This window comes from Myxine glutinosa, chromosome 5 (genome assembly GCF_964187855.1).
Source record: "Myxine glutinosa chromosome 5, kmMyxGlut1.1, whole genome shotgun sequence".
NCBI lineage: Eukaryota > Metazoa > Chordata > Myxini > Myxiniformes > Myxinidae > Myxine > Myxine glutinosa.
In genome coordinates, this window is record NC_136265.1 from 96,502,550 (window position 1) to 96,527,839 (window position 25,290).

General features: G+C 47.2%; 1 protein-coding gene across 1 annotated transcript; it reads left to right on the top strand.

Moving 5' to 3' along the window:
- Positions 1-2,337: 2,337 nt before the first annotated feature.
- On the top strand, positions 2,338-3,533 carry LOC144892151 (uncharacterized). Its single transcript, XM_078777387.1, has 2 exons — positions 2,338-3,091; positions 3,193-3,533. The coding sequence occupies exons 1-2, from the start codon at positions 2,353-2,355 to the stop codon at positions 3,531-3,533; spliced, it is 1,080 nt and encodes a 359-aa protein (XP_078633513.1). The 5' UTR covers positions 2,338-2,352.
- Positions 3,534-25,290: the final 21,757 nt, after the last annotated feature.

Genomic DNA, 25,290 nt, shown 5'->3' on the forward strand with positions numbered 1-25,290 from the left:
GCCGCATGTTATGGACCACGAATACGAGGGGTCCGCGAATGTTGTGACCGCGAATGTTGAGGTCCGACTGTATTTAAAATCCAATTCTGAATTCAGTTTTACCAAGAGGACGTCATGGGTCACCTGTCAGATCAAAACAGCGTTGTATCAAAGCGGGGCAGATTGGATCCCGGTCATAACTGCCCGCATTTCTAAAATGGCCACTATAAAGTGGCTGCAGTTATACGGAGGTGGCACGTCTCTTTTTAATAAATTCTTAAATCGCAGAAAATACTTGAACACTGTGGAACACAAATCGCCATCTTTTGACTTCCAAAAACCTCCAGTTTTGCAGTACTTCGACATGTTAACTAGGCTGGTGTGCAAGTGTGGTGCATACGGCTGCTTCAACAGTGCCAAGCTTCCTGGTTTTTAAAACGATTATGAAAACAATTTTATTAAAAATTGAAGTGTGGATTTGAACACTGCGTGGGGTGGTGTATTCTATGAACTCTCTTATTTACTTCGCAGTTTATTTGACCCGCATTTTGAAAACCTGTTAATTTAGAATAACAACGTGATAATAAAAAAATGACATTGGTGACAATTGTATGAATTTACCCCAAAGTATTGTTGTGGATATGAGAATGTTGTTTTTTTTATTGTTGTGTTATGAATTGTTGTAAAATATCACCCTCCTTCCTGCAATTGTTGTTGTATAAAGATCAAAGGGGCGTTCCCGTAGTTAGTCCATAAAACATACATGCAGGACACCATATATCTTTGTTGACAGTTATATCCTTATTATGTGTATTAGGCTAAGGATTTGTCTTCCATTAACGTAATACTCCATTGCACTGAATTACATAAGATAGATCCCCTTTCAATTCCCTCAAATCCTCCATTACCAACTGCATTCCCCTTTTTGCATCCTTTTCCGATTTAATTGGGCGGTTTGCTGTAATTGCCGCCATTGAACATGTGCTCGGGTCGGGGAAGAAAGGCGTGTCTCCACCTCGTCATAGAGGGGAGGAGTGAACCAGCCCTGGCCGACCAACCCAGAACGAGGGGTTTGGCTGGGGAGGGCGGAGAGAGAACGCTTGGGGGAGGTTCGAAGAGGATGAAGGGTGGGGCTGATATAACCCGCAGAAGACGCCCCCACCTCAGACGAGTCCTGGCAAAGCACGCGAGGTCCACACAGCGGCACGAGCAGACGGGTCCTGGCAAAGCACGTGACGTCCCCACAGCGGCACGAGCAGACGAGTCCTGGCAAAGCACGCGACGTCCCCACAGCGGCACGAGCAGATGATTGAGGCAGCAGATGAGTGAGGGAGCACAGATTGAGAAGTTCTGTGAAGGGAGGCGCATGAGCAAGGAACACCAGTGGGGAGGATTGTTCATTCTGTTTGGTGCAAACGTCCTGCGGGGAATGAGAATCGGCACGCCCTGCTCGCGATACCAACCAGCACTCTGAGAACAACCAGTGCGTGCACGCGAACATCGACGTGCCGCGGTCTTCGGATCTCCCTGTCGCCCGTTCTGTGAACCAGAGTGCGAGGAGTCGGAGCTGTCACCTCCAGCCCTGCCGTTTGCACGAACCTGAACCTCCTCATCCCTCCAACGATTCCATCCTTCTTGTGTACGTGAGTTTGTTTTGTTTGTTCTGTCCCTGGGTTAATTAAGACTGCTATAGGTAAGCTAGGAATTTGCACTGTGTCCTTCTGGTCCGTCCCTCTTTCTATTTTATTTTATTATCTTTCCTCCTCCTTGGTTTCTTTGATTGTGTAAATAGTAATAAATTATATTCGTATTTCCACCCTTTTGCTTTGGTGTTCTTCTTCTTCACATCCTTCGCTTTTGTCTTTTCCCCATTGAAAAGCTGTGGCGTGATTTTGGCCAACGTTGCAGGAATCGGGTTAGTCGGAGTAACTGTTTGGGCACGGCGGCCATCCGCTCGGCCAATCAACATCCTAGCCGCGTCCGTAACAGTATGAATATCGTGGGGAAAACCCCATGCTTTTGCACAGTACTGTATATTTACATCAATAATATTTTTTTACTTTTCTGCATTGGAACAAATACATATGTACATGTTTGGGTACATTGGTCAGATCATGTGATGTTTTATTTACAGGTGAATCTACTGAATGTACAATGGAAACTGCACGTACCTTTATGAACGGCGCAGCCTCCCACCCGCAGGGCTCGCCAACTGAAACAAAGAAGAGTTTTTACAAGGAACACAAACAAAATAAGGAAATGTTTGCACAGAATCATTTTCACAAGACTCATAAAGAAAAGAAAGGTGAATGTCAATACAAATGCACAAATTGTGGAAAATCTTTAAATCGTTCAGACAACCTTAAAACACACATGAGAGTTCACAGTGGAGAACGCCCTTACAAATGCTCAAGTTGTGGAAAATCTTTTAATCGGTCATCCACCCTTAAAACACACATGATAATTCACAATAGTGAACGTCCATACAAATGCACAAGTTGTGGAAAATCTTTTAATCGGTCATCCACCCTTAAAACGCACATGAGAATTCACAATGGTGAACGCCCATACAAATGCACAACTTGTGGAAAATCTTTTAATCGGTCATCCCACCTTAAATCACACATGACAATTCATAATGATGAATGCCCATACAAATGCTCAAGTTGTGGAAAATCTTTTAATCGATCATCCCACTTTAAAAGACACGTGATAATACACAACGGTGAACGCCCGTACAAATGCACATTTTGTGTAAAATCTTTTAATCGGGCATCCCACCTAAAAGCACACGTAAGAATACACAGTGGTGAATGCCCATACAAATGCTCAAGTTGTGGAAAATCTTTCAATCACTCATCAAACCTAAAAGCACACATAAGAATACACAGTGGTGAATGCCCATACAAATGCTCAAGTTGTGGAAAATCTTTCAATCACTCATCAAACCTAAAATCACACTTGAGAATTCACAATGGTGAATGCCCATACAAATGTACAAATTGTGGAAAATCTTTCAATCGATCATCCGTCCTTAAAACGCATATGATAATCCACAATGGTGAATGCCCATACAAATGCACAAATTGTGGAAAATCTTTCAATCGATCATCCGTCCTTAAAACGCATATGATAATCCACAATGGTGAATCCACAATGGTGAACGCCCATACAAATGCACAAATTGTGGAAAATCTTTCAATCGATCATCCGTCCTTAAAACGCATATGATAATCCACAATGGTGAACGCCCATACAAATGCACAAATTGTGGAAAATCTTTCAATCGATCATCCGTCCTTAAAACGCATATGATAATCCACAATGGTGAACGCCCATACAAATGTAGAAGTTGTGAAAAATCTTTTAATCTGTCATTCACCCTTAAAACACACATGAGAATTCACAATGGTGAACGCCCATACAAATGCACAAATTGTGGGAAATCTTTTAATCACTCATCTAACCTAAAGTCACACATGAGAATACACAATGGTGAGCTGAGCACCCATATAAATGCACAAATTGAGGAAAATCCCACTCATCTAACCTAAAGTCACACATGAGAATACACAATGGTGAGCTGAGCACCCATATAAATGCACAAATTGAGGAAAATCCTTCAGTCATTCATCCCACCTTAAATCACAGATGAAATACACAATGGTGAGCGCCCATACAAATGCACAAATTGTGAAAAGGCTTTTAATCTGTTGTGGGGGAAAAAAAACTACAATTTAGATTGTTAAATCTTGTTTCTTAATTTAACTAGTACAATATGACTGTGTCGCCAATATGCCTCGTATAGTCCCACGACAATGTATATATGATGATGTACATACAATGTATACATGATGTATGATCTGTATCGTCCTCCGTGTAGATGCCCTCGTTCACTGTCCTAAAAATAAACAGGTTTGATTGAAATCCCTTCAGCTGTTTTCAAGTATCACATATTCACCAGCCATGACAGGTTTCACATTGATTGGTGAAGCGGTTTCAGAGAAGGTATTTTTTTAAATATTGGCTTTCAAGCTAATATGGCTGCCACACCACATGACATATCACCTTTAAAAAAAAGGTTCGTTTTTCTATCCACGATGGCTGCCAAACCACGTGACCTATGACATCATCATTCATTTTCAAATGATATGCAACAATGGTGTTCGATGATATTTGGAAAATCTGCCATCGATCGGGCAAGCGGTTTCAGAGATGTAATTATTTTTAATCTTTTAATCCGTTTTAATCATTTTAGTTTAGTGATAATATTTCAATCGCCATGCCGAGTCAATGAAGCACGTGAAGTGTTGAGTCAATCATTTTGGTGGTTTGGGAGAAGATGCTTTTTAAGGTTTTTGGTTAAATCCAATATGGCTGTCAAACCATGTGACCTATGATGTCATAAATCTAATATTTCAATACAAATGGGTCATAGATCATGTGCATGTAATTTCAGATTTTTAGGGAAAGGAATTCGATTGAAACATTTTGGCTGGTACACCACTTCACTTATGATGTCATCATCATCATGCTTTTGTTCCCAATTGGGAGTACAGTACTTGACAATGTGAAAGTTTCAAGTTTTTGCATTCAGTGGTTTCTGAGAAATAATTTTTTAATTATTTGTGTTTATCCAAGATGGCTGCCATACCACGTGAGCTATGACATCATAATTATCACAAAAACATTCTGCATGGGTGTCACTCCCACCCTGAAAGTTTCGTCTCAATTGGGCATGTGGTTGCTGAGAAAAACGAGGTTTAGCCCTTATGGACGGACGGAGGACAACCCGAAAACATAATGCCTCCGGTCATCTTCGGAGCGGAGCACTGATCTCTACAACCACTGGATAGCGCATTGGCTGATCGATCTGACGCCAAACGTACGAACCGGCCGCCATCTTAACCACTCGCATTGATCCTCCAAGAAAGGTCTCGTTAACACTCCTGCCAATACATATATAATTTTGATTCGTTATCTATCTATAATTCCAGTAATCTCTGTGTGTTTGTTTGTTTGTTTGTCTGTGACCGCTGTTTCTCGACAACCACGGGTCCGATATACTTTAAACTTGCCAGGTATATTGCTGGGGACCCGAGGATGTGCCTTTTCAAGGTTTCATATTAATCGGACAATTACTTACCGAGCTATGTCCAAAAAACGATTCAACCAATCAGAGAGCAGCGAGCTATCGCGTGTGCCGAACGTGGCGAACACACTCTGCCTCGGACGGCACATTTGAGAGCGTATTCATTTATTTCACGTTTGCAAACTATGTTGGCGCTATGTTGGCGTTAAACTATGTTTTAAAACTAATAAAAACCATTTCATGTAAATAGAGGGGGGTGGGGGGGGGGGGGGGATTGTCACTGTACTCGCAAGCCGTTCGCCGTTCGCTTTGGCGTTGCGAATGAACCAAAACATTTCATGAACCAAACCATTTCATGTAAAGCGTTCGCCGTTCGCTTTGGCGTTGCGAATGGACCAAAACATTTCATGGACCAAACCATTTCATGTAAATAGAGGGGGGGGATTGTCACCGTACTCGCACCCACGTACCCACGTACCCACGTACGGGCATTGCACCCACGTACGGGCATGCCCTAGTTACTATAAATTGACTCAAGATGCCTTCATGTGCTGCGGTCACCTGCACAAATAGGCAGTTCAAGGGTTGCAATCCAACATTTCATCGTAAGTATAATAAAGTTACTGTAAATGAGACTGTTTAGAGTTAATCGCGTGCAACACATGAACGAGTTAGATGTTTGTGCAGACCCATGTGTAGATTCCCTTGTTAGTTGCTGTGTAAAAAAAGTTCTATATTTTAGATTTACATTACAATCTAACTTTTAGTTAGGCTACTTTAAAACAAATAGCTTGCAAAACCACAGATTTGTGTGGAGCTCAGTATGAATTATTACTTAATTGTAAGTGAAGAATAAAAATCTGTAAAAAAATGCACAAAATTACGGTGTAAAAGTGTAATCAGATCTCGATCTGATTACAGTTTTACACAAATGACAATGTGACTAGATCTAGAGTCTAGACTCTAGATCTAGTCACATTGTCATTGAAGAGTCTAGACGCTAGATCTAGTCACATTGTCATTGAAGAGTCTAGACTCTAGATCTAGTCACATTGTCATTGAAGAGTCTAGACTCCAGATCTAGTCACATTGTCATTGAAGAGTCTAGACTCTAGATCTAGTCACATTGTCATTGAAGAGTCTAGACTCTAGATCTAGTCACATTGTCATTGAAGAGTCTAGACTCTAGATCTAGGTCACATTGTCATTGAAGAGTCTAGACTCTAGATCTAGTCACATTGTCATTGAAGAGTCTAGACTCTAGATCTAGTCACATTGTCATTGAAGAGTCTAGACTCTAGATCTAGTCACATTGTCATTGAAGAGTCTAGACTCTAGATCTAGTCACATTGTCATTGAAGAGTCTAGACTCTAGATCTAGTCACATTGTCATTGAAGAGTCTAGACTCTAGATCTAGTCGCATTGTCATTGAAGAGTCTAGACTCTAGATCTAGTCACATTGTCATTGAAGAGTCTAGACTCTAGATCTAGTCACATTGTAATTGAAGAGTCTAGACTCTAGATCTAGTCACATTGTCATTGAAGAGTCTAGACTCTAGATCTAGTCACATTGTCATTGAAGAGTCTAGACCCCTGATCTAGTCACATTGTCATTGAAGAGTCTAGACTCTAGATCTAGTCACATTGTCATTGAAGAGTCTAGACTCTAGATCTAGTCACATTGTCATTGAAGAGTCTAGACTCTAGATCTAGTCACATTGTCATTGAAGAGTCTAGACTCTAGATCTAGTCACATTGTCATTGAAGAGTCTGGACTCGGAGCTCAAGCAATGGACGGATGGATGCTGGTGGACGTCTCTTGAAGAGAAAGAATCGGGGTGGCCTTATCAAATCTTCTGATGATGTGGTGAAGGTGTGCAAGTCGACTTGGCGATGCCTCCAGAGACTGCTCCGTACAACAGACGGTGCTCTACCTCGGTCTGAAGGGATTGCGTCTGCCCTATCGACGGCTGTTCTGCACGATGTCGGATCTCAATGTTTGTCTGCACGGCTGAACGATCACATGTTCGACTGTCCGCCAGACCACGATCACGTTTTTGTGCTTATCGAGTGCATTGCAGCATGTTACATCAAGATCCGGATGCATCACCTTGCCAAGTGCTCCACTGAGAAGATAACAGGACCCAAACTACGCAAACAATTGTCAAAGCTCATGTTATTTAGGCATGAGTAGTTCGAACTATTAGCAGCTTTCATGAACAAGGAAACTACCCGCATCCTATTACCATGGATGGACGTGCAGGATAACCTTTTACATATTTTATCTAAATCACTACATCTATTGACCTCGTCAATGCAAACCAAAAGCTTGCAAGTCGAAGACCCACGGCAAATGTAGGCATATTAAATGCAACTTGAGTCCTCTTGTGGCAAGTCGCTGTAATGAGAATAGCCTCAGTTGGTAGCTCATTGTACCAGTACGATTGTACTCCTTTAAATAGCAACGTTGCCAAAGGACGATCAATTACAAATTGCCTTTCATTGCCACAACTGTACTTTTTGCCTTACATATTGCCTTTCATTGCCACAACTGTACTTTTTGCCTTACATATTGCCTTGCATTGCCACAACTGTACTTTTTTCCTTACATATTGCCTTGCATTGCCACAACTGTACTTTTTGCCTTACATATTGCCTTGCATTGCCACAACTGTACTTTTTGCCTTACATATTGCCTAGCATTGCCACAACTGTACTTTTTGCCTTACATATTGCCTTTCATTGCCACAACTGTACTTTTTGCCTTACATATTGCCTTTCATTGCCACAACTGTACTTTTTGCCTTGCTTATTGCCTTAACTGTACTTTTTGCCTTACAAATTGCCTTTTATTGCCATAACTGTACTTTTTGCCTTACTTATTGCCTTTTATTGCCATAACTGTACTTTTTGCCTTACATATTGCCATAACTGTACTTTTTGCCTTACATATTGCCTTTTATTGCCATAACTATACTTTTTGCCTTACAAATTGCCTTTTATTGCCATAACTGTACTTTTTGCCTTACTTATTGCCTTTTATTGCCATAACTGTACTTTTTGCCTTACATATTGCCTTTCATTGCCACAACTGTACTTTTTGCCTTACATATTGCCTTTCATTGCCACAACTGTACTTTTTGCCTTGCTTATTGCCTTAACTGTACTTTTTGCCTTACAAATTGCCTTTTATTGCCATAACTGTACTTTTTGCCTTACTTATTGCCTTTTATTGCCATAACTGTACTTTTTGCCTTACATATTGCCATAACTGTACTTTTTGCCTTACATATTGCCTTTTATTGCCATAACTATACTTTTTGCCTTACAAATTGCCTTTTATTGCCATAACTGTACTTTTTGCCTTACTTATTGCCTTTTATTGCCATAACTGTACTTTTTGCCTTACATATTGCCGTAACTGTACTTTTTGCCTTCCATATTGCCTTTTATTGCCATAACTGTACTTTTTGCCTTACAAATTGCCTTTTATTGCCATAACTGTACTTTTTGCCTTACAAATTGCCTTTTATTGCCATAACTGTACTTTTTGCCTTACAAATTGCCTTTTATTGCCATAACTGTACTTTTTGCCTTACATATTGCCTTTTATTGCCATAACTGTACTTTTTGCCTTACATATTGCCTTTTATTGCCATAACAGTACTTTTTGCCTTACATATTGCCTTTTATTGCCATAACTACTTTTTGCCTTACAAATTGCCTTTTTTTTTTTTGGGATACTGAATCGAGGCTCGTGAAAGCTGACATTTACTTCACAAACAAATCAACCAGACAAACAAAATATATAAAAAGAGGGAGCGGAAGACAAGAGAAGGGGAAGCACACAACATTTGAGAGCAGGGAGATGTGTGGGAGGGAGAGGGCTTGGTGGGAGGAGGCGTGGGAAGGGGGGGGGGGTGAGGGGGTAAGCCATATTGCCATTATTGCCATAACAGTACTTTTTGCCTTACAAATTGCCTTTTATTGCCATAACTGTAATTTTTGCCTTACAAATTGCCTTTTATTGCCATAACTGTACTTTTTGCCTTACAAATTGCCTTTTATTGCCATAACTGTACTTTTTGCCTTACAAATTGCCTTTTATTGCTATAACTGTACTTTTTGCCTTACATATTGCCTTTTATTGCCATAACTGTACTTTTTGCCTTACATATTGCCTTTTATTGCCATAACTGTACTTTTTGCCTTACAAATTGCCTTTTATTGCCATAACTGTACTTTTTGCCTTACAAATTGCCTTTTATTGCCATAACTGTACTTTTTGCCTTACAAATTGCCTTTTATTGCTAAAACTGTACTTTTTGCCTTACATATTGCCTTTTATTGCCATAACTGTACTTTTTGCCTTACAAATTGCCTTTTATTGCCATAACTGTACTTTTTGCCTTACATATTGCCTTTTATTGCCATAACTGTACTTTTTGCCTTACATATTGCCATAACTGTACTTTTTGCCTTACATATTGCCTTTTATTGCCATAACTATACTTTTTGCCTTACAAATTGCCTTTTATTGCCATAACTGTACTTTTTGCCTTACTTATTGCCTTTTATTGCCATAACTGTACTTTTTGCCTTACATATTGCCTTTCATTGCCACAACTGTACTTTTTGCCTTACATATTGCCTTTCATTGCCACAACTGTACTTTTTGCCTTGCTTATTGCCTTAACTGTACTTTTTGCCTTACAAATTGCCTTTTATTGCCATAACTGTACTTTTTGCCTTACTTATTGCCTTTTATTGCCATAACTGTACTTTTTGCCTTACATATTGCCATAACTGTACTTTTTGCCTTACATATTGCCTTTTATTGCCATAACTATACTTTTTGCCTTACAAATTGCCTTTTATTGCCATAACTGTACTTTTTGCCTTACTTATTGCCTTTTATTGCCATAACTGTACTTTTTGCCTTACATATTGCCGTAACTGTACTTTTTGCCTTCCATATTGCCTTTTATTGCCATAACTATACTTTTTGCCTTACAAATTGCCTTTTATTGCCATAACTGTACTTTTTGCCTTACTTATTGCCTTTTATTGCCATAACTGTACTTTTTGCCTTACATATTGCCGTAACTGTACTTTTTGCCTTCCATATTGCCTTTTATTGCCATAACTGTACTTTTTGCCTTACAAATTGCCTTTTATTGCCATAACTGTACTTTTTGCCTTACAAATTGCCTTTTATTGCCATAACTGTACTTTTTGCCTTACAAATTGCCTTTTATTGCCATAACTGTACTTTTTGCCTTACATATTGCCTTTTATTGCCATAACTGTACTTTTTGCCTTACATATTGCCTTTTATTGCCATAACAGTACTTTTTGCCTTACATATTGCCTTTTATTGCCATAACAGTACTTTTTGCCTTACAAATTGCCTTTTTTTTTTTTGGGATACTGAATCGAGGCTCGTGAAAGCTGACATTTACTTCACAAACAAATCAACCAGACAAACAAAATATATAAAAAGAGGGAGCGGAAGACAAGAGAAGGGGAAGCACACAACATTTGAGAGCAGGGAGATGTGTGGGAGGGAGAGGGCTTGGTGGGAGGAGGCGTGGGAAGGGGGGGGGGGGGGTGAGGGGGTAAGCCATATTGCCATTATTGCCATAACAGTACTTTTTGCCTTACAAATTGCCTTTTATTGCCATAACTGTAATTTTTGCCTTACAAATTGCCTTTTATTGCCATAACTGTACTTTTTGCCTTACAAATTGCCTTTTATTGCCATAACTGTACTTTTTGCCTTACAAATTGCCTTTTATTGCTATAACTGTACTTTTTTCCTTACATATTGCCTTTTATTGCCATAACTGTAATTTTTGCCTTACATATTGCCTTTTATTGCCATAACTGTACTTTTTGCCTTACAAATTGCCTTTTATTGCCATAACTGTACTTTTTGCCTTACAAATTGCCTTTTATTGCCATAACTGTACTTTTTGCCTTACAAATTGCCTTTTATTGCTAAAACTGTACTTTTTGCCTTACATATTGCCTTTTATTGCCATAACTGTACTTTTTGCCTTACAAATTGCCTTTTATTGCCATAACTGTACTTTTTGCCTTACAAATTGCCTTTTATTGCTATAACTGTACTTTTTGCCTTACATATTGCCTTTTATTGCCATAACTGTACTTTTTGCCTTACAAATTGCCTTTTATTGCCATAACTGTACTTTTTGCCTTACAAATTGCCTTTTATTGCCATAACTGTACTTTTTGCCTTACAAATTGCCTTTTATTGCTATAACTGTACTTTTTGCCTTACATATTGCCTTTTATTGCCATAACTGTACTTTTTGCCTTACATATTGCCTTTTATTGCCATAACTGTACTTTTTGCCTTACAAATTGCCTTTTATTGCCATAACTGTACTTTTTGCCTTACAAATCGCCTTTTATTGCCATAACTGTACTTTTTGCCTTACAAATTGCCTTTTATTGCCATAACTGTGCTTTTTGCCTCACATATTGCCTTTTATTGCCATAACTGTACTTTTTGCCTTACAAATTGGCTTTCATTGCCACAACTGTACTTTTTGCCTTACATATTGCCTTTTATTGCCATAACAGTACATGTATTCCTTAAATGATTTTTAAGATTCCTTCATGCCCCCCCCCCCCCCCCCCCCCCCATTTAGTACTGAAAAGAGTTTACTTCTGACAAGAAATAAGAATGGAAATAAATCACTAGAAAGTAATTACCTTTTTAAAATTACTTTTATTCAGCAAAGAAAACAAATTACCATTCAATAAGAACTGTTAGTGGATGCCATTGCTGATCTCGTCTGCAAAATGCTGCAACATTAACAGCATTGTTTTGTTTTGAAGAAGGAAGCAAATGATTGGGACTTGGTGTAGTGGGGACATTTTTTTGATGATTAAACAAGTTGATGTTGATGTAGGCCTCGATTACGAGAATACAATTTGAAACTATAGTATAAGGAATTTGATATAAAGTCCAGATCTGAAGGAAAGTAGCGAGCTTAGTTGGGAATTGCATACAAATTACGTGTTGTTCACTCCCCGACTCGTGACGCGTCCGCATACGATGCGAGTGGTTAAGATGGCCGACCTGTGTGTGCGGCAGCGTCAGTTGTGTGTGTTACGTTCAGTGGGCGATGCGCTATCCAGTGGTTGTAGAGATCAGTGGAGCGGAGGCATAAAAAGGATTTCTCTACATTTCAGCAATATTTGCAAAGCATTTCGGGTTAAATGTTCAGTTTATTGTGAAAATGTATCAGTTGTGGATAGTTGAGTTGAACTGAGTAGAGGAAAGTGTGTTCAGCTCGTTTGCAATTGTCTGGGATTAATCTCACGCGTGGAATGTTTGACCACCAAACAACCTTGCAACACTTTGACATTAAATCCCTGTCGGTTTCAAAGCAGCCAGGAATCGTTAATGCTGTGGATGGATGGTTGTAATGTTGTTCACATTCCGATGTTGGACTATGTGTCTCGACAAATTCACACACTGTTTCTTGTCCGAAGGACACATTCATAGTCTGTAGTTTGCAAGAATTCACACCGAATCAGCCTGACCATCTGAAGTCATAAACTCACCCTCACCTCGGCCTTCTTGCGGTGGGAACTGACTCCCACATATCGCTCTCATTGCTTTAATATGCTTTGTTATCTTCTATATATATATATAAAACACAGTTTGTGTGTATGTGTGTAATGTTACCGATGGACTCCTAAACGGAGAGGCTTACGTGCTTGATATTTGACATAGATATGGCCATTTAGCGTGGGACGAACATGGCCGAACTCAAAATATTTGACGATCCATATTTTTTATTCATATTTACCTCAGCGCATTTCAGCGAAGTACCCGCTAATCTCAGCCGGTTCCAGAGCAGCTCGCTGATTCGCTCAGAGCGATCACGTGATGTTCCATTCCCGCCACCAGACTGGTTCGCTCAGAGCGATCACGTGATGTTCCATCCCGTCACACGTCACTTCACCTTTTATGCGATCGCGTTTTGTATCGATTTTGTGCGATATGAATTAAATGTCTTTGAAACAGCTGTGAAACGTCTTTCCACAACCCTTCCGTAACCGATTGGAGCAGTTTCTTACCGCACAAAACGAGATCTGCGAAGCGAGTTGGTCGAGTCGTGCTGACCAAGATGGCGACACGGCGGCTTCACTTTTCACGGAGTATGAGCGTTCTATATATTTTCAATTCAGTGCGCCCGTGATTTGTGGCATAGACATGACCATTGGGCCTTCACGGTGTAATTTGTGTGAGGCTTTTGTCCGAGTGAGCTTGAGTCGAGAGGGCGAATGTACGGGTTGGGAATGTACGGGTCTCCCTTCCCCCGCCCGGCAACGCCGGTACTGGAGGACGTCACAGGATCGGTGAGTCTCCAAAATCCGCTTCGTGCTGTTGCGAATATGCAGGACTATGTCCGATTGTTGTGCTGCTCTCCGACCATGAGAACTGCAACATCATTGTTGACTGGCCATCCCCTTCCCTCCCCCTTCCCCCTCCGTCCCCCCTTCCCTTCCCCCTCCACCCTACCCCCTCCACCCTACCCCCTCCCCTTCTCCCCTCCCCCTCCCCCCTCCCCTTATCCCCTCCCCCTCCATTTTCCCCCTCCCTCCTCCATTTTCCCCCTCCCCCTCCCTTTTCCCCCTCCCCCTCCCTTTTCCCCCTCCCCCTCCCTTTTCCCCTTCCCCCCTCCCCCCTTCCCCCCTCCCCCCTCCAGCCCCTCCCCCCTCCCCTCCCCCTCCCCCCTCCTCCCCTCCCCCCTCCCACCCCCCCTCTCCCACCCCCTCCCATCCCTCACCCTCTCCCACCTCCTCCCATCCCTCACCCTCCCCATCCCCCCCTCTTCTCCCCTCCCCCCCGTTCCCCTCCCCTCCCCTCCCCCCCCCCCCCCCGTTCCCCTCCCCCGCCCGGCAATGCTGGGTACTTCTGCTAGTCTTAAATATGTTTCACTCACTCACCGCAGGCAGGTTGGTGGTCTTTCTGTCTTCTACCGATTCCTCTCTGACCTTGCTCCATCAGCTCTGTTTGTGCTCTGTCCCCCAAATATTCCTACAGGTCGCACAACATCTGCCTGCAACCCTCTTATGGTTAAACTGACAAAATCGAGACTCTCTGCTCACCTTCACTCCTTCATTTCTCTTTTCTCCCGCCTCTGGAACAAACTCCCCCACTCTCTTCAATCCCACTCCTCCCTCCAGGTCTTCAAAACAGCTGTTCGCCACCATCTCTTATCTTCCCCCATTTAATCCTTGATCTTTTCTACCCCCGTTAATTCACCCCAGATCCACTTTTCTGAAATACCGACTTCTTTCCTGGAAGTCCTTGCAGTGTCCATGTGTTTCTTTTACCTCTCCCACCCCCACCCCCCTTCCCACGCCTCCTTCCCCCAAGCCCTCTCCCTCCCAAAGATCTCCCAATGTCCCTGCTCTCAAATGTTGTCCTTGTGTGCTTCCCTCTCTCTCCCCATCTTGTCTCCCGCTCCCTTTATTTTGTCGTATGTGTCCGTTTGTATTTTTGTCATTAATGTTAGCTCTTACACGAACTTCGATCTTGTAAACAGCAAAAAAATGCAGACCGCTCAGATATCCGAGAGGGAATGCATTCGTGCTTGAGCGTGAATCTTTCCTCCATGTGCACGTAAAAGCTTTCCTCCATGTGCATGTGCATGTAAAAGCTTTCCTCCATGTGCATGTGCATGTAAAAGCTTTCCTCCATGTGCACGTAAAAGCTTTCCTCCATGTGCATGTGCACGTAAAAGCTTTCCTCCATGTGCATGTGCACGTAAAAGCTTTCCTCCATGTGCACGTTAAAGCTTTCCTCCATGTCATGTGCACGTAAAAGCTTTCCTCCATGTGCACGTAAAAGCTTTCCTCCATGTGCACGTAAAAGCTTTCCTCCATGTGCATGTGCATGTAAAAGCTTTCCTCCATGTGCACGTAAAAGCTTTCCTCCATGTGCACGTAAAAGCTTTCCTCCATGTGCACGTAAAAGCTTTCCTCCATGTGCATGTAAAAGCTTTCCTCCATGTGCACGTAAAAGCTTTCCTCCATGTGCATGTGCATGTAAAAGCTTTCCTCCATGTGCACGTAAAAGCTTTCCTCCATGTGCACGTAAAAGCTTTCCTCCATGTGCACGTAAAAGCTTTCCTCCATGTGCACGTAAAAGCTTTCCTCCCTGTGCATGTGCATGTAAAAGCTTTCCTCCATGTGCACGTAAAAGCTTTCCTCCATGTGCACGTAAAAGCTTTCCTCCATGTGCATGTGCATGTAAAAGCTTTCCTCCATGTGCACGTAAAAGCTTTCCTCCATGTGCACGTGAAAGCTTTCCTCCATGTGCATGTGCACGTAAAACATCTTGGTTACCAGCGCTGTGTGCAAATGTGAAAATAAATGTTAAATGAATGATTCAACCAACCTTGTGACTGGTCATACTTGAGGTTCGAGTTTTTCCACAACAATGTCATGCTTCCTTAAATCGCACATGAGAATACACAGTGGTGAGTTGAGCGCCCACACAAATGCACAAATTGAGGAAAATCTTTTAATCACTCACCTAAACTAAAAATCGCACATGAGAGAATGCACAATGGTGAGCGTTAGCCGAGAGAAAGGTGTAAAATCGAAAAGGTCTGTTTGTTTGCTCTGTGAACATAAATATACGTTGTCAATACACCACAAACAAGTCCTCTCGAGGGTCTGCAATCTCTGGTTGCTTTTTGTTGTGTTTGTAGCGGTTACCGCTGGATGCACACAATCGCCTTGCACCGGCCAGAACACGGCCAGACGCGCCTCTCCCGGGCATGCCCGGACTCACTGTTCCCGGGCACGCCCGAACCTCCCGGGCACGCCCGGTCTCGTCTTTCCCAGGCATGCCCGCTCTCGCCTTTCCAGGGCTCGCCCAGAGCGTCCGGGCATGCCCGCTATCACCTTTTCAGGGCTCGCCCAGAGCGTCCGGGCATGCCCGCTATCGCCTTTCCAGGGCTCGCCCAGAGCGCCCGGGCACGCCCAGCCTCGACTTGCCAGGCCGCAGCCAAACACGCCCGGGCAGGTCCAGACTCGCCTTTCCAAGGCTCGCCCTTGACACCCGGGCATGCCCGGTATAGCTTTTGCCGGCAAACTTCCCGACATAAATGTGTATATATATTGCTGCCCGATAAACGGGCTTGTCAGAATACCTGAGCTGTTTTGTTTCAATAAAGCAACTCGGACGAATTCCGTCTTTGGTCGCGTCAATTCTTTCGACTCGCGTTGGAGCGCAGTTCCTTCATTGGTGACCTACCGACATGGATACGGCAGTGACGCTTAAACTGCCTACCTTCTGGGAGGCTCACGCGGCTGTTTGGTTCGCTCAGGCGGACTCTCAGTTCGCCCCGCGAGGCATCACCGTGGACGACACCCGCTTCCACCATGTTGTGGCGGCGCTCGGTTCCGCCACCGCGGCCCGCGCCTTGAGCCTCCTCGAGCACCCGCCGGCTGCTGACAAATACGACGCACTGAAGACACTCCTCCTCGATGCTTTCGCCCTCTCACCGGCAGCACGCGCACGGCGTCTGCTCGCTCTGCCCGAGCTCGGCGACACGCGCCCGTCAGAGCGCATGGACTATATGCTCTCGTTGCTCGGTGAGCACTCTCCGGATTTTCTGTTCCGCGAGCTGTTCCTTCGCCAGCTGCCTCACCCGGTACGCCTCGCCCTGGCTGGCACGTTGATCACGGATTCCCGCGCCCTCGCCAGGGAAGCCGATAAGATCTCCTCAGCGGGCCAGCACATCGGCGCGGTTACCTGGAGCCCGCCGCCGTCCGAGGCGACGCCCGAGCGCCCTGCGCGGTTGGAGGCCGAACTGCCGGTGCAACTGGCGGCCGCCACGCCGCACCGCCCGCTTCCGACACCACGGCCGGGGCCTCCACCTGACCGGGCGTGGTGTTATTACCATGCCAGGTTCGGACACAAGGCTCGGACGTGCCGGCCCCCGTGCACTTTCGGCAGGTTGGTAAACGGCCGGGCCGGCGTTCATTCCCAGCCATGAGCGCCGGCCACTCGGGCAACTTGCTGTTTATTCGGGACAAAGCGTCTGGGCGGCGTTTCCTGTGTGACACCGGCGCCCAACTGAGCGTCATACCCGCCTCCGAGCAGGACAGGCGGGACGCCGTTTGCGGCCCCTCTTTGGTCGCTGCTAATGGCTCGGCCATACGCACTTTCGGCCCACGCGTCGTCACCCTCTGCTTCGGCAGCCAGTGTTTTCAATGGACTTTTGTGACCGCCTGCGTCCCCATGGCTTTGCTGGGCGCCGACTTCCTCTGCGCGCACGGGCTGCTGGTCGACGTCAAACGTCGTCGCCTTGTCAACGCCGAGACCTTCAGCTCCCTGGCGTGCACGATGAGCAGCTCCGCGCCGACCGAACTGGCGTGCGCCCTCCCGGCAGCGAACGAGTTCGCTCGCGTGCTCGCGGAATTCCCGGCCCTCACGCGGCCGACGTTTTCGGCCGTCGCGGTGCGGCACGGGATTGAGCACCACATACCCACTACGGGCCTGCCGGTCTACGCCAGGGCCCGCCGCCTCGACCCAGCCAAGCTCGCCATGGCGAAGGCCGAGTTCGACGCGTTGGAGCACCTCGGCATCGTGCGGCGCTCCGATAGCGCGTGGGCCTCGCCACTGCACATCGTGCCAAAGCCGGGGGGTGGATGGCGCCCGTGTGGCGACTACCGCCGTCTCAACGACGCTACCACCCCCGACAGGTACCCGATCCCGCATATTCAGGACTTTTCCGCCCGTTTGGCGGGACGGGTCATCTTTTCGAAAATTGACCTGATACGGGGCTACCACCAGGTACCTGTCCGGGCGGCCGACGTCCCGAAGATGGCCGTCATCACGCCGTTCGGCCTGTTCGAATTTTTGCGGATGCCGTTTGGCCTCAAGAACGCGGCCCAGGCATTCCAGCGCTTGATGGACGGCGTGCTGCGTGACCTGCCGTTTCTTTTCGTCTATCTGGACGATATCCTCGTCGCCAGCACGTCCCGTGCCGAGCACCTCCTCCACCTCCGAACACTGTTCGGTCGCCTCAGCGAGCACGGCTTAATTGTCAACCCGGTCAAATGCCACTTCGGCGCGACGACCGTTGACTTTTTGGGCCACCGCATCACCAAGACCGGGGCCGTGCCGCTGCCGACCAAGGTCGAGGCCATCACCACGTTCCCGCGTCCCCGTTCCATCAAGGCCCTCCAAGAGTCCCTCGGCATGGTGAATTTTTATCACCGATTCGTGCCCCGCGCTGCTCAGCTCATGCGGCCCCTTTACGAGGCCCTCCGGGGCAAGCCGGCCAAGCATGACATTGTTTGGTCCGCGGCCATGGACGCGGCCTTCGCCAGCGCCAAACGGGCCCTCGCCGATGCAACGCTGCTGGCTCACCCGGTGCTCAACGTGCCCATCGCCCTCACTACGGACGCCTCCAACTACGCGGTGGGCGCCGTCCATGAGCAATGGGTGGACGGGGTTTGGCAGCCACTCGCTTTTTTCAGCCGGCAACTCCGGCCGAATGAGTTAAACTACAGCACGTTCGACCGCGAGCTGCTCGGGCTATTCCTGGCCGTTCGCCATTTCCGACACCTCCTGGAGGGCCGCCCGTTCATGGCTTTCATCGACCACAAGCCGTTGGTCTACGCAATGGCTAAGGTCACGGAGCCGTGGTCGGCCCGCCAGCAGCGCCACCTCTCCGCCGTGTCGGAGTTCACCACGGACATCCGGCACGTCGCCGGCAAAGACAACGCCGTGGCCGACTGTCTTTCTCGGGCCAGCGCGAACGCGGTCCACCTCGGCGTGGACTTCGCGCTCATGGCGGCCGACCAGACCACCGATGCCTCGGTGCAGGCACTCCATGCGGCGGACACGGGCCTCCGCCTGGCCGACATTCCCTTCGCGGGCACCGTCCTGCTCTGCGACGTCTCCCAGGGCCAGCCTCGCCCCATCGTGCCCGTTTCCTGGCAGCGCTGCATCTTCGCCTCCATCCACGGCCTTTCTCACCCGGGCCGGAAAGCTTCTCATAAGCTGGTGTCGGCGCGTTTCGTCTGGCACGGCCTTTGACGAAACATCCGCGACTGGGCCAACGCCTGCACGGCCTGCCAGCGGGTCAAGGTCCACCGCCACACCCAGGCCCCGCTGGCACCTTTCGCCGTGCCTGAACGGCGTTTCGACAACGTCCACGTGGACCTGGTGGGTCCCCTGCCCCCCTCGCGGGGGTTCACCCACCTGCTCACCATGGTGGACAGGACCACCAGGTGGCCGGAGGCCGTGCCCCTCGCCTCCACCACCACCGCCGACGTGGCGCAGGCATTCATCGCCACCTGGGTCGCGTGCTTCGGCGCACCAGCGGACATCTCGTCCGACCGCGGCCCACAGTTCACGTCTGAGCTTTGGGGCGCAGTCGCCCGTTCGTTGGGGGTCACGCTGCACCGCACCACGGCCTACCACCCCCAAGCCAACGGGTTGTGCGAGCGGTTTCACCGCTCCATGAAGGCCGCACTCATGGCCGGCCTTCAGGACGACGGTTAGGCCGACCGGCTGCCGTGGGTCCTTTTGGGCCTTCGCACGGCCCCCAAGGAAGACCTCCAGGCGTCCGCCGCCGAGCTCGTCTACGGCCGAGCCGCTCCGCATCCCGGGCGAATTCGTGCCCGACGCTACCAGTCCCTGGTCCGCCGCTCGCCAGCGCTCGGACCTCCAGGAGGCCGCCCGACGATTTGCCCCCGTGCCGACGTCCCGCCACGGTGGCCCCCAGTCCTACGTCCCCCCCCCGGCGCTTCGCACAGCGGAGTACGTCTTTGTGCGTCATGACGCGCACCGGGAGCCACTCCGGCCGCCGTACGACGGGCCCTTCCGGGTCCTGCGACGGGGCGACAACTCTTTAATCGTCGACTTCGGCGGCCGGCCGGACCGGATTTCTGTGGACCGCCTCAAACCGGTGCACATGGACGTCGACCGACCACCACGGTTGGCCCTTCCTCCGCGGCGAGGCCGCCCCCCGCCCACAGTTCCCCCCGCTTGACCACCCACCACCACGTCGGACCCCTCCCCACGACCCTCCAGGGGTCGCTTCGGCCGGGTCATCCGGACCCACCTTAAATTGACCCTGCCGGTGCAGGTCGATTCTGGAGGGGCGTGTGTAGCGGTTACCGCTGGATGCACACAATCGCCTTGCACCGGCCAGAACACGGCCAGACGCGCCTCTCCCGGGCATGCCCGGACTCACTGTTCCCGGGCACGCCCGAACCTCCCGGGCACGCCCGGTCTCGTCTTTCCCGGGCATGCCCGCTCTCGCCTTTCCAGGGCTCGCCCAGAGCGTCCGGGCATGCCCGCTATCTCCTTTTCAGGGCTCACCCAGAGCGTCCGGGCATGCCCGCTATCGCCTTTCCAGGGCTCGCCCAGAGCGTCCGGGCATGCCCGCTATCGCCTTTCCAGGGCTCGCCCAGAGCGCCCGGGCACGCCCAGCCTCGACTTGCCAGGCCGCAGCCAAACACGCCCGGGCAGGTCCAGACTCGCCTTTCCAAGGCTCGCCCCTGACACCCGGGCATGCCCGTTATAGCTTTTGCCGGGCAAACTTCCCGACATAAATGTGTATATATATTGCTGCCCGAAAAACGGGCTTTTGGTCAGAATACCTGAGCTGTTTTGTTTCAATAAAGCAACTCGGACGAATTCCGTCTTTGGTCGCGTCAATTCTTTCGACTCACGTTGGAGCGCAGTTCCTTCATGTTTATATAATGTATTACTTGCAAAATCGAAGATTTTTCAAGTATATTGGTCGGTTGTTGTAATGTATCAGCCTGGGAAGACAGTTTGAGTGCACCATCGGTCGTTTATTGCGCAGCCGGGAAAACCACAAGTCCCCAGTGTCGGCCCAGCTTCCTCTGCCAAGCCGTATGCCCCGCCTCTTTTATATCCATCTTCCGGTTTAATCCCATGCAATACATAACATCTCCCCCCCCCCTCCCCCCCCCTCCCATTAGCAGTGAAAATACCAATGTGAAAATAACAGTGAAAAGCATACCAATGCATACAAAAATACACAGACAAAATTGCAAATGCAAAATTGAATGCGAAAATTGAATTGAAATTGAAAATCGAATGCAAAATGCATACAAGAATATTAGCTACAAGTCAAGGCGAGAAGGCGCCTTTCGAACTCTGGATGATCGTCGGGGTGCAAAGCCGCCACACGTTCCCACTGGTGGTGCTGCAACAGCATTATGGGGTTCAGCCTCGGGGAGTGGTGCAAAGCCGCCACACGGCCCCACTGGTGGTGCTGCAACAGCATTATGGGGTTCAGCCTCGGGGAGTGGTGCAAAGCCGCCACACGGCCCCACTGGTGGTGCTGCAACAGCATTATGGGGTTCAGCCTCGGGGAGTGGTGCAAAGCCGCCACACGTTCACACTGGTGGTGCTGCAACAGCATTATGGGGTTCAGCCTCGGGGAGTGGTGCAAAGCCGCCACACGTTCACACTGGTGGTGCTGCAACAGCATTATGGGGTTCAGCCTCGGGGAGTGGTGCAAAGCCGCCACACGGCCCCACTGGTGGTGCTGCAACAGCATTATGGGGTTCAGCCTCGGGGAGTGGTGCAAAGCCGCCACACGGCCCCACTGGTGGTGCTGCAACAGCATTATGGGGTTCAGCCTCGGGGAGTGGTGCAAAGCCGCCACACGGCCCCACTGGTGGTGCTGCAACAGCATTATGGGGTTCAGCCTCGGGGAGTGGTGCAAAGCCGCCACACGTTCACACTGGTGGTGCTGCAACAGCATTATGGGGTTCAGCCTCGGGGAGTGGTGCAAAGCCGCCACACGTTCACACTGGTGGTGCTGCAACAGCATTATGGGGTTCAGCCTCGGGGAGTGGTGCAAAGCCGCCACACGGCCCCACTGGTGGTGCTGCAACAGCGTTATGGGGTTCAGCCTCGGGGAGTGGTGCAGTACTACCAGTGGGGCCGTGTGGCGGCTTTGCACCACTCACTAAGGCTGAACCCCATAATGCTGTGATTAACAGGAACATTGAATCTCAAAATCGTCGCATTCGCATTAGAACATCAAAATCGCATCCTCGTCGGATTTTCGGGTCAGATGTTGTCCCACCCGGTTGACACATGACAGGTCAGCACGAGGCTGGTAAGTGATGGAGCGTGCAATGTCTGCAGCATTTTTGTCTGCACACTCCATTGCGATAGCAATGTCCTTTGCACTGGAAAATGTCAGAGTCCGTTCAGCAAGTAGGCGCCGGCGAATCCGATCTTGCTCCACTCCCACTACGAGCAAGTCCCTTAGCATGTCGTCAAATGTAGCACCAAACTGGCAATGCTGGGCAAGGTGTTTCAGGTGAGCTATGAATGCCGAAATGGACTGCGTTGAGGTTTGGCGACACACGTAAAAATTGAATCGACTCACAATGACCGAGGGTGTAGGTTCGCAGTGCTCCTTCATTGCTGCCACAAGCTCGGCGTGTGTTAAATCCATCGTGGTCCTGGGCATGGCGACATTCTTCAGAATAGTAAACGTCTCGCTGCCGCATACCGACATCAGGATTGCTTTCTTCCTGGCATCATCCTCGATGCCGTCAGCTTGGGAGTAATACTGTAGACGCTCAATGTCCGCCTCCCAGCTTCCTTCGCGCAGGTTGAACTCGTCAATCCGGCCGTAGGACATGGTGCTCAAGTAGCGTATGCCGTGAAATAACGAGTTGGTAGTCCAACAGCTAACTGTAATAGCTCAGCTTGCTTTGCATGCGCTCACCAGAATCCGATCCTCGTCATTTTGTGCATCAAAATCAGTGGAAACAGAGACTTCACCATGACAAACATGCTGTACAGCGCTCTATAAAGGTCGGGGACCGGGTGTTTGCGAGAAACCTTGGTCGCGGAATGGTTTGGTTACCAGGGCGGGTTCACAAAAATGAGGGACCGTTGTCCTACGTTGTCAAACTAGAGGGCAATCGAGTGGTCCGGAGGCACCTTGATCATGTCCGGTATCGGTCCTGTGATCCTGTCATTTTCACAAATGATATCTCGCCACTTCCTGAACCTGTGAACGGCGACATTGTTGCCGCAGATAGCACTTTTTGTTGTGTTTATACAATTTATTACTTGCAAAATCGAAGATTTTTCAAGTATATTGGTTGGTTGTGTTTGTGGTTCTGTCTGTCTGTTTGTCTCTCTGTTTGTCACTGGCCTGCAGGTCACAATTTTCAACCGATATTCACGAAACTTCACCAAATGCTAGAGTTGGTCAAAGCAAGAAGCCTATTTTTGGGGTCAATAGGTCAAAAGGTCAACATAGGCCAAAGGTCACCAACTTTGCTAAATTTCTAAAATCCTCAATTTTCATCCAATTCACTTGAAATTTGAAGAGGACTTGCATATCTGGTCACTGAATTCAACCACCAAGTATACTTGAGGTCAACATTGGCCAAAAGGTCAACCTAGGCCAAATTTCTAAAATCCTCAATTTTCATCCGATTGACTTGAAATTTGAAGAGGACTTGCATATCTGCTCACTGAATTCAACCACCAAGTATATTTGAGGTCAACATCGGCCAAAAGGTCAACATAGGCCAAAGTTTTAATATCCTAAATTTTCATCCGATTGACTTGAAAATTGAACAGCATTTGCACATTGTCACTAAATAGGGAAACTATCTATTTTTGAGGTCAAAACGTCAAAGGTCAACTCAAGGTTAACCTTCCAAAATCATTTTTCATCTGAAAAATCGTCACTTTTCATTCTGTTGACCCGAGCTTTGATCAAGATTGTCAATTTTAATCTTCATGAAATGGACAATTTGCTGTATCAATGGAAAACTTTGGGGGGGGGGGGGGATTTTGCAAGTATCGTGCTACGCATGACGTCTTCTTGTTTGTTTGTCACCGGCCGACAGGTCACAATTTTCAACCGATCTTCATGAAACTTCACCAAATGGTAGAGTTGGTCAAAAGCAAGAAGCCTATTGTTCTTGGTGGTCAAAAGGTCAACATAGGCCAAAGGTCACCAACTTTGCTACATTTCTAAGATCCTCAATTTTCATCCGATTGACTTGAAATTTGAAGAGGACTTGCATATCTGGTCACTGAATTCAACCACCAAGTATTTTTGAGGTTAACATCGACCAAAAGGTCAACATAGACCACATTTCTAAAACCCTCAAGTTTCATCTGATTGACTTGAAATTCAAAGAGGATTTACATATATGGTCACTCAATTCAACCTCCAAGCATTTTTGAGGTCAACATAGGCCAAATTTCTAAAATCCTCGATTTTCATCTGATTGACTTGAAATTCAAAGAGGATTTACATATATGGTCACTCAATTCAACCTCCAAGCATTTTTGAGGTCAACATAGGCCAAATTTCTAAAACCCTCAAGTTTCATCTGATTGACTTGAAATTCAAAGAGGATTTACATATATGGTCACTGAATTCAACCACCAACTATTTTTGAGGTCAACATTCGGCCAAAAGGCCAACATAGGCCAAGTTTTTTTTAAATCCTCAATTTTCATCCGATTGACTTGAAAATTGAACAACATTTGCACATTGTCACTAAATAGGGAAAGTAACTATTTTTGAGGTCAAAAGGTCAAAGGTCACTCAAGGTCAACCTTCCAAAATCATCATTTTTCATCTGAAAAATCGTCACTTTTCTTCCTGTTGACCCGATCGAGATTGTCAATTTTAATCTTTATGAAATGGACAATTTGCTGTGTCATTGGAAAAAAAATTCTTGGAGGTGTGGGGCGTATTTTGGAAGTATCGTGCTCTGCATGACGTCTGCTTGTTTATTTATTTAACGTCTGTGTCTCTCCCGTCTAGTCACGTGTTTGTAGGACTCCACCACTGTCCCACTCCAACTTTCTGCCAATCCCGATCTCGTTCCCTTCTTTCCCGCTCTTTTCCCCTCACCACCCGATGCTCGTCAAGTAGCTTAAGCACTCCACGCGACACAGTTGATAAGGAACGGATGGCTTGGCAAGCGATAACTAGCTGCTTGGTAACTGAACACACAACCCTGGAATGACTGAGGGATCGTTGCCGAGAGAAAGGTATCTGTTCATCCAACAAACAGGCAACAACAATAAACAACAACAACCTTCAGTGACGTTAAACTCATTAAAATACCAACGGGGGTGTATCTTCTAGCTTGGCTTATCGAACCTTCT

Excerpts from the sequence above, each read along its gene's own strand:
- LOC144892151 (XM_078777387.1), top strand. The coding sequence starts at position 2,353 with ATGAGAGTTCACAGTGGAGAACGCCCTTACAAATGCTCAAGTTGTGGA. Across the intron at positions 3,092-3,192 it reads AAAATCTTTCAATCGATCAT|TCCTTAAAACGCATATGATA; the intron begins CCGTCCTTAAAA and ends ATCGATCATCCG.